Source organism: Juglans microcarpa x Juglans regia, chromosome 2S (genome assembly GCF_004785595.1).
Source record: "Juglans microcarpa x Juglans regia isolate MS1-56 chromosome 2S, Jm3101_v1.0, whole genome shotgun sequence".
NCBI classification, from domain to species: Eukaryota; Viridiplantae; Streptophyta; class Magnoliopsida; order Fagales; family Juglandaceae; genus Juglans; species Juglans microcarpa x Juglans regia.
The window spans coordinates 1,255,592-1,266,370 of NC_054597.1; the positions used below are offsets into that span (position 1 = coordinate 1,255,592).

Sequence of the window (10,779 nt, forward strand, 5' to 3'; positions counted from 1 at the left end):
AGATTTTTATTATCAGACAGCATCACTGCTGATCATCATCATCATCATCTATCTATCCATCTTCTGCTTCTCCTTCCTCCCTCCCTTCCTGGTTCTTAGCTCCTCATCACCCAAAATTAAAACTTTATCCCTCTGCCATAGCCCATAGTCTACCTATTTATTCCATTTTCTCCGACATCCTACTACTTCCGAGGACTCAGATGTTTTATCTGCAAAAAAACCTAACCCTAATAACCTGTTAAAAAACAAAGCTCTTTTCTTTTTGCAGTTTTATATTTCTTTTTGGGGACCCTAGATGTTAGAGCGATGGACATAACCCCTACTATCGCCACCACCACCAACAACACCATCAGTGCCATCAAATCCCCAGAAGCTGACACTGAGACACCAACCCGGATCCAACCCTCCAAGCCCTTATCTTTCTCCAACGGTGTACTCAAGCGCCACAATCCTCACCACCACCACCACCACCTCGCCCCCCACAACTTGTTGTCACCTACAAAGAATGCCTCAAAAACCATGCAGCGTCCTTGGGTAGCCACGCTTTAGATGGCTGTGGAGAGTTCATGCCCTCCCCTTCCGCCACCTCCGTCGACCCAACATCTCTCAAATGCGCTGCCTGTGGCTGCCACCGCAATTTCCACCGCCGCGAGCCCGACGACCCTATTCTCACCACCCATGTTATTGAGTACCAGCCCCACCACCGTCACCACCCTCCACCACCACCACCACTACCAGCCTCAAATCGAAGCCCCAATTCGGCTTCCCCACCGCCGATCTCCTCCTCCTACTACCCCTCCGCGCCGCACATGCTTTTGGCTCTCTCTGGGGGACTGTCGGCTCCTCCCGAGAGCGCAGCTGGGCCTACTAACACTATGGTCACGCCCAGCCCCAATGCAAGAAAGCGGTTCAGGACCAAGTTCAGCCACGAACAGAAGGAAAAGATGCTTCAGTTTGCCCAGAGAGTCGGCTGGAAGATGCAAAAGAGTGACGAGGAATTGGTGCAAGAGTTCTGCAACGAAGTTGGGGTGGAGAAGGGTGTGCTAAAGGTGTGGATGCACAACAATAAGAACACCTTCGGGAGGAGAGATATGAATGGTACTGGTGGGAACAGCAACAACATTCTTGAGCAAACCCACAACAACGGCAACGACGACGATAACAAAGAAACCAACAATCTCGGCGAGAACCCAAATCACTACCGTAGTGACAGCGGGGCTCATGGTGCTGCAAATGGGTCTTCTTCATCTTCTTGATCGTTGGATGATATAATAATGAGGTGTTAGATAGAGTAAGACTGGAGTATTAATTACTTGTAGGTTGTTCTTGCTCAGTGCTTTATTGGTTTTTTTTTTTTTTTTTAGTTAATCTTAATGAGATGATGATCACCTTGTTGAGGGATATCTTGGAAGAGCTAGATTGATCCAAAAGGGAATCCGGTTTGGTTTATTTTAGTTTTCTTTTTGCTGGTCAAGTACTTTAGCTGTTATATTTATTAATTCTTTTTCAAAGTTCTTCTCCGCTTTTATTTCGCATGATATCTTTTTTTTTTTTGTCTTTTGGGACTGTAGTTTTGAAGCGTTTGTGGGGGAATCTGGGGATCGATCATTAACTTCATATTTTTATTTTAGCTTTATTTTTCTCTAGAAATTTTCTTTTTGCTAAAATATGTATCTTTAGAAGTTGGAATAGGCAGTCTATGCTTTCTCTTTGCCGGACAGCAAGAGAAGATCAGAATTGTTATTTCGGATCTAGCTAGTACTGTCTCATCATAGAGAGAGAGAGAGAGAGAGAGAGAGAAAGAGAGAGTTTTTTCTTATCTTCTGTCTGAGAGAAAGCAGCAGAAAGTGTTTCAACATAAATTAGGGCGGTTGTATTATTATTATTATTATTCTCGTTTATATATCCCTTTAGCTTTATGTAATTCTTCTCGATCTGCTTGATTGATGAAGATAAGAGAATAAAAATGGCCGGAGACGAGAAATCTAATAATTCTATGTCAAATGGTGAGGAGATAAGCATGGAATTCTAGTACTTTATATGATAACTAGGCCAATGCTCATATGTACGTTTAAATTTTAATTTCATGTTTATTCTGCAAGTGCATGCGGAAACTGGAAAGCATATATATCGCTGTCACGGTACCTCCATGTGCAATATTATCTTTTGCTGATCTTGTGGACACTTATTAGGGTTCTGTGAAAACCCTAATTATCCAACCTAATCTAGACTTGCACGTACACTAATATACAAATCAAATAAATAATTATAAATTAGATAGCTAGCTCGTGTAATCTGTATTAATGTGTTTTTTTTAATGTTCACTTCCCTTTAAAGGGAAGCAGATCAGTTCATGATTAATTGCTGGTATAATTTAGTAATGATGACGACTGACAAGGGTCGAAAGTAGGACTAAATATGGGTTGTTGTCTTGTCTACCACTTCTTCTGGGGTTGTTGTTTTGTTTTGGGTGATTGATGAAGTCATTGATCCCATTGTTTTTGTATATAGTGCCATGTCTGGTGTTTGAGTTCATACAACACCCAACTGCCAAAGCATGGGTCGGTAGACTCGGTACTCCTTTTTCAATTTATGATCAATTATCCTCGATCCCACTCTGGTGATCAGAGCTCATGTGGCTGAAATACCAAATATTATTGAATATTGGTAATTTATTGAATAAGATCATGTAAATAATATGTGAATATACATATATATATGTAAAATAATAGGATTTTAATAAATAATTATATATATTTTTCTCAAAGAAAACACGAACATTAATATTGCAAAATCAAACGACACAGTATGCTATTATCTTAAATTGTTATAATAAATTATAATTATCGTTGCATGGTCGGCAAATATTTTTTTAATTTGAAAAATTAATAAAATTTATTATAAGAAAAATAAGTATTTGTAACAATATTAATTATTTACAACAAAAACAGATTCATTTTAACAAAAAATAATTATTTTTGCACAAAATTAGTGATCATAAATAACTAGCTTTCTTGTACTAATCTAGAGTTTAATTTGCAGAGAGCATGCATGCATGGGCGGGTCATGTTTGGCACTTAATTTATAACTTTTTCAATGCCGACAAAGGATATTTGTTCATGATATAAAATTTATTCCCTTTTTTTTTTCAACGTTCTGATCTTTTCACTTCTTCTGGATATATAATTATCAACAACGACTTTAAGTCGGCATATATATATATATATAAATATCATGTTAGTCGTATTTATTGCTAATGCTCCTTAATTATAGTTACATGTCAATTAAACGTCATCATTAATTCTTAATTAACAGTATTTAATTAAAAGAAGTGGTACCATATATTGTTTTGATTTGATTAGTTGCGTAAGAGATTCAATGCACCACTAGTACGCAGTTGAAATTATGAAGAATATTGCTTGAAAAGGGAGTTAAATTATGATGGAATGGAGTATTATTATTATATGTTTGGTGCTTTTTTGGTTGAATTTGGGCAACCTTGGCCCTAGCTAGCTACGTCTAAATCCCACTATTTTATGACTGCGACCCAAATTATATACCATATCATGATTTGATATCTGAACTTAAAAACCAATTAGTAATTTATGGTTCACGTCACCACCCTAGCTAGCTAGCTGCTAGCTGCTAGCTGCTTACCAAATTTTTACTATATGCTCATCCCCTCCCTGCCTGGCTGGCCCCATGCATCAAGTTCTTATAATATTTCATTAATTTCTTTGTCATATGATTAATCGAGGGATAATATTAATTTCATTATTTTATTTGATGGTACCCATATATAATTGATATATATATATATATACACAGTACTCCAACTATATATAATGTGCATGCATGATCTATTAATTATTATTTTCCAAATAGGAGATCTAGCTTGTTTTAATTTAATGGGTTGTGGGCGTGAGATTATTTAATTATGAGGCTAGAATCTGTGACATTATTTGGTGGGTGCTAGCTTCTTTCATTTTCCTGACAACCACTCTCTCCCTTCAATTCCTAAAAATAGATCGACAGATAGTAATTCAAATGTTTCTATCTTCTTTGAGATAAATTAGTAGCCGTTTTTATATCTAAACGATAGAAAAGATGGTTACTTTTTTAACACCCTGTTTTAATTTTGAATTAAGATAGTGGTCATCAGGTAAATTAGCTTTTAATTAATTCAATTCATATATATTAATGATATTGGTCGTGATAATTATATATACGAAACAAGAAAACAATCAAATTTGTGTAGACTTACGTAATATCTATCTATCAGTATGTCATGTAAACGTTGATTGTTAATCATGATATTGATCATGATATTAATTATATACTCAGTACTAGTACTTAATTTGTTTTTTTTTTCATATAAATATAATAGGAATAGATCAGAGATTGGTAGGCTTTACTTAGATATATTAATCCTATATATATATATATATATATATATATATATATATCCATAGACTTTCTCCTCGATCGTGGCAAATGGCCGTGGGTGGGCGTAGAATGCAAAACAAGATCAATTAATTCATATAATACTAATTCCTAATTAAAGGCGCTAGCTATATATATGCATGCTACAAAGGTGCTACACCTTGATCATTCTATTTTAGCATAGCCATATATGGAGTAGTGGAGTGTGATCGGTCCTAAACCTAATACAAAAGTTGGGCAAATTAAATTAGCTCAAACCCACTAATTTGTAGAGAAAGGCTTCAACAGATACGGAATTAAGCCCTACCAACCGCTTTAATTTCAGATCATTTCAAAGTTTTCAACCCTAAAACTCCCACCTCATGACCATTAAATGTCGATCTTTTCTTTTACTTTAATTATGATCATTAGGGCAACTACTTTACACTTGTGATTAATTGGTAGCTTAGTGGACTTCTGTTTTCTAAATTGTGGTGGGCGCATTTCTTGTTTCTCCCATGTACGTACGTGACGGTTCTTGCAGTGTTTTGAATTTCGTATCGATCGGTATAGTCGAAATTTTCTATACCGGCCGCTGGGCCGGTACAGGTACCTTATATATTTCGTACCGGCTAGTACCGGTCGTTCCGACCTCAATTTCGGCCTGTACCGCCCTAAATTTCGGCCTTTAAAATTTTTTTTTTTCATTTTTTCAAACTACTAGCTTATTTTTTGACTCCCAATTCAGACTAGACTATTTATAATTTATATATATATATGTATTTATATATAATTTATTCATATATAGACTATTATTTTAGAATTTAATTTATATATATTTATATATATAATTTATTCATATATTGACTATCTCGAAACGGTACACGAAACGGTACCGGTATCGAAATATTTCGTTCCAGTACCTTGACTGATACGACTTCAGGTACGGCATTCAAAACATTGGATTCTTAAATGTAGTAGGAGTCGACGTACTATACGTTGAAATCTAAACATGACTGATCATGTTTTTTAACCTAAGTTCTTGTTTAGTGGATAAAAAAAATGCAATACATGTACGAAAAGACAGCATGATCTTGACAGCATGATCATATTATCATGCACTTTGAGAGCTTTTGATCATCACCTCGAATTTAATGAACAAATTATATAATACGTACCTGATCCATTTTGTTGATATCAATGCAACTACATGGCCATTGTACTGAACCTTAATTTGTCATTAAAATGGATTAATATAATTCGTTAAATTATAAAATTATTTATATTATAAAATAGATTTAATGTATCATATAAAATCATGTTATTTTATATATTTATTTTTGTGAGATCTTAATTTTTGTGGGTGTAACACATTTCTTTATTTTATTTTATTTTATTACCAAAAAAAAAGTTTTTTTTATTGTTTAAAGCAATTTTGTTAGGGTACCTAACTTTCAAATTTACTAAAAATCAAACAAAAATCAAACAGTACATGCAGAACTTTAATTGGGAAAAGAAAAAACAAGCATGGGAAAGCATAACGAAAGGAACGCTAAATACGTACAAGTCAATGAAGGACCACACAATTATTTCAGGAATAAAGATTTAGTGCACTTTTGTGATGTGGTGGTCCAACTATTTTCATATTCTATATATACATACATACATACATATATATATATATATATATATATTTATATCTAAACGATTATCTCATACCGCGTACATGATCGTCATTGGCCATCCGTCTAGCTTTGAAATTCTTCGATCCTTAAATATTTGTCTAGTAGCTAGCTGCTAGCTTTTCAGGCTCCGTAATTAAATTAATTATAAAAATTCTTAAGGAGGTTTTGATAGTGAGTTAAAATAAGATTAAAGTTGAAATTAGAATAAAATATTATTAAAATATTATTTTTATTTTAAAATTTAAAAAAAATTAAATTATTTATTACATTTTATATAATAGTTTAAAATAATAATAGTAATTAGATAAAATAAAATAAATTAAGTTGAGATAATTTCTAAATCCAATCAATCCCAAATTCCATATTATAGATGCTTAATTAATTCCTTTGTAAAAATGTCAACTTGGGATCACGCGCTTATAAATTCCACGTTATCCGGCCATCTTTTTCTGCCGGCCGTCCCCTTCAAATAGTTGCATGTATAATCACGGCCACGCAAAGAATTCCAAAGTCTGGGGAATTTTTCTTGCTGCCGGCTTTCCGAAAGGGAAGAAGAAAATAAAGCCATAAAAGTAATCCTTGATGATCAATTTCAAACAGAAGACAGAAGATCATCAGGGTCATGAGTTATTCTTTTACTGTTAGCTAGCTAGCTAGCATCTTGGTCATGCAACCCCACCATCATTGTCACCAGCAGTCCGCCTCCTCCACATGCAGTCCCAAATCCAATACGAAGTTTCATATATATATATATATATATATATATATATAGGTTTGAGTTTCTCCTGAATTAGGAATTATAGTTGTGGGATTAAAATTAGATCTCCATGACATGACTCGTTTCGATTGATTACAAACTAAACGTGAAGCTAGCAGGATTCAAAAAAGGAATTGAATTAAATAGCCCAAGATTATTTGTGATTCGTCTAAAACCCATATGGGATATAGACTTTTATTTCCATCCACACACGCGTATACACAATATATATATGCTGCATGCATGCCCACTTTCGGAATCGGTGAAGGCCGTGTCATGGCGTCCCAAAGCCAGGCCTGTGTCAGATGGCTAGCTTGGGTCTAATCGAACTCAGTTTTCAGCCAAGAATTCAGCATGTAATTCAGACGGGACCTAAGAGTTTTAACTCAAATGTTTACAGAAACAGCTTATGGTTTGGACTCTTGAATCACGCACTTCATGTGTAAATGGGTCAAATGAACCCACCCATGCATGGCTGGGCTTGGGCTGGCCCGGACCATCAGAGGGGAAAAAAAAAATAGAGAAAGAAAAAAAGGAAATTAAAAAGAGCAGGGTCTGGTGTTGTGGAGGACAATATTTTGGCATGTTAAGAGATGATCAGTAGACAGTTGGGGGTAGTAAAGTATGCTCAAACTAAGTGCAGCTATCACTGCCATCTGAAATGTTTTCGATCTCTATCTTTCCACGCTTAAAGCACTGCATCGATCCTTGCCAGTTGCCTTCATACTGCATTAAGCCATCCACGAAATTAAACCTAGCTAGCTAGCTAGCTAGCTACAAAACAGATCAAGGCAATATATATATATGTGCAGTACGTAGTACTGATCTTCGATCTAGTTTTGGATGCCGACACATCTTAAGTTTTTAGTTGTTGTTGTTGTTGTTTCTATTTTATTTCTTTTCTTCTGCGAGAAAGAGAGCACATGGTTATAGTAGTTTAATCAGCAGCTACACGGCCTCTTCATTTCAAATCTTCGTTATCTAGTAGTATAGTATTATGTGATCAGTCGCATATTTCTTTTATTTTTCTTTTATGGAAGTTGTTAACATTTTAGATTTTCATTGGTGTATAATATAGTATTTTAGATTATTGGATTGGGTAAAAAAGTGGTCTGATTGCTGATCAAGTACGTATACAATATATGTGGTTTTAATCATTGGCCGAAATTAATTGTCATGAATTTTACCGGCGATATTCGATATTGACACACAGATTCGATCTTCTAATTGCTATACATCAAGATGCACGGAAGGACTTCTGCCATTTATTTATTATGTCGCTAGGTTCGCATTATCGGTACTGCTTATATATGTTAATCTTTTCATGTTGTCTTTAATATCTAAAAACATTATCGATACTGCTTATAATGACATTTACTGATCTACTTATGTTTGAAGAAATTTATAGGTCTAACTCATATCATAAAATCGGTTTTATAAGAGATGATTGTTTATTCCTTAATTATAAAAATGTTCAAGACCTTGTTCATAGATAATGTGAGATTATTCCTCAACAATACATTAATTATATCAAAACGTACGTACTAGATGCAGTCTGTCTTCGAACTCTAGGGTTTCAAACAACCAAATAATTATATATATTAATTACAATCTGATAATTAAACATGTTAGTTTGGCAAGCCTTAATTATAAATTCGAATTCCTCGAGTAAGTTCTTCATGAGCAATCAATTGCATTGACCTACCAAATAGAGCTGTTACAAATCCCTGTTATACTCAGTGGGCTATCTAGGTTAAGCTTTAATTGCCTTTTAAATTGCTAATCAAAGAAACTCTCCATTATAACAACCAGCATGATTAGATATCATGTGGGCCTTTAGCGTAAAGATGAGACTAGTAGTACTACTTCTGCTTTTGATTTTGATTTGAATATATTCCATGCATTTTCTTTGCCTAAACATTAAAGATCGATCATCAATTACAGAACTAACTAATTAAGACCAGTGAGCTGCAGCTAGTGAAATTAATTGATCATTAAATCGATATTCTACTGATCCCATGGCAATTAATCATGACGTCGAGGCTACCTGGCGGCCTTAACAAAGGAAAAAACCAAAACGAAGTCGTGTCAGCTTTAAGTGAGACTAGACTGCGTATAAATCAACATAGATAGCAAGCTTCTATACCCAAGGGGGGCAAAAGCAAGAATGTACGTACACGGAAATTGCAAGATCATAGACTCATAAAAATTGCGGCAAATTTGCTTGCATACGGTAGTCGACATGAAATATGGTGCAGTCTTCCTTGATCAAGTTGGAGGTAGAGTAAGGTCATGATCATCAAATGCTACTGATCATCACGTGCCCATAGATATATAGCTAGGGTTTAAAAGGATCGAAGTGATGACAATTGAAACCCTTTTTCTGGGGAGTTAATATGGGAAAATCACATGCTGTAATGCATCAAGGAATACGTAATCGAATATATATTATATCACTTATGGTTTTACGTATATATTCATCGATCTAGCATTCGCATCCCGGCCTGACCCTTTGATAGACCCTTCTTCTTAGTTACTCGATCGATCCAGCTGGTACTTACTTACACATCGAAGCTGAAATTTCTTGAATTAGATAGAAAAGTGCCTCTTTTGATCATTATGAAAAGGAAGTAGAACGGCTCATTAGGTCTAATAATAAAAAAAAATATCACAATAATTTCTTCTTCCTTTTTCATTTTTCCTTAATACACAATCATAGAACACAAGGCTGATCAGAGTCTTCTACACAAGTTATAAAAGCTCGATCATCAACAGCGATCACAAACCAAAAAGGAAATACACTTCAGTTCAACACATGGAAAACCATTCGTATATATATCAACGATTAATTAAAAGCCAGAAATTAAAGGTACACTTCAGATCACAAGATGGAAACCCATTCAAAATATATATTACCTCTATCTCCCGTTTGAAGATGGTGAAGCACGCTCGAACCCTACCTCAGTCGACGTCGGCTCCACTTCCCTTCTGTGGAAGTTCCTGTGGCAGCCGCAGGCAGCACAAGTAAACGCAACGCCCGTCCCTTCCTCCCCACTAGCCATGAACTCCCTGCAGCCATCAACAGCATAACCCCCGATGCTAGCTGCATGATTCTTTTGGCACTCCCCATATCTCACGGTCCGGGCGGTGGCAGATGAAGTGGTGGAATTTCCGGAAGGTTCTTGTCTTCTCAGGACTACTTGCCGCTTCCTCATTTTGCAAGATCTTAATTCTTCTCCAAATTTTCTGAAAACTGGTGGAACCCTTTGACTGATTTACTGAGTCAGAATTTGGAGATGGGAAGAGAGAGAGAGAGAGAGCTGGTGGTCATGTCTAAGCCTAACTAAGCACTATATGTACCACATATGTAAATCTCTTTACCTTTGTTGCAAATAAGCACAGCCCATGTATTGCTGTTTTGTTCTAGATAAGTTGGTTTTAATACATAATTCTTTTTTTTTTTTTTTTCAGTAACAATATATGGTCTTGATAAATTGATTGTCCAACCACCCGACTACTCTACAAACACAGTGCAAAACAAGATGCCCGCACGGATAAGCCAAACCCTAAAAATGAAGAAAAAGGCTTTCCACCCAAAACAGTGGTTGGTTTATTTTAGAATGACCAGCTAAGAAGCATATAAACCTAAAATGTGGTGTGGCCCTATCTGATACAAAAAAGGCAGGTTTGTGGGGGTGCTTTGCTACGATATGTTGCACAAAATTTGTTTAGCTTGACCTAAAACCGTGAGTATGATAGGTAAGCTTGCCTAACCTGTACGGAAAGACCACTACCTTGCATCTTTGTTCACTTGTAAGAGAATTCAATGTTGTCGTGGAGAGACTCTTGCCTTGTGATCCTTTCGTCAAATGAGCTCAAAAGCTTAAGTCTGAGCTATTACCCTTTTTTTACCTA

General features: G+C 35.5%; 2 protein-coding genes across 2 annotated transcripts; one reads left to right on the top strand and one right to left on the bottom strand.

Moving 5' to 3' along the window:
- LOC121252648 (zinc-finger homeodomain protein 10-like) lies at positions 1–1,454 on the top strand. Its single transcript, XM_041152377.1, is given in 2 exon segments — positions 1–475; positions 478–1,454. Coding segments are annotated over 2 exon segments (948 nt in total). The 5' UTR covers positions 1–306; the 3' UTR covers positions 1,257–1,454.
- An 8,076-nt stretch (positions 1,455–9,530) lies between these two features.
- LOC121252650 (mini zinc finger protein 2-like) lies at positions 9,531–10,240 on the bottom strand. Its single transcript, XM_041152379.1, has one exon. It carries the CDS (start codon positions 10,077–10,079, stop codon positions 9,783–9,785), a length of 297 nt encoding a protein of 98 aa, XP_041008313.1. The 5' UTR covers positions 10,080–10,240; the 3' UTR covers positions 9,531–9,782.
- Between the last annotated feature and the right edge of the window lie 539 nt (positions 10,241–10,779).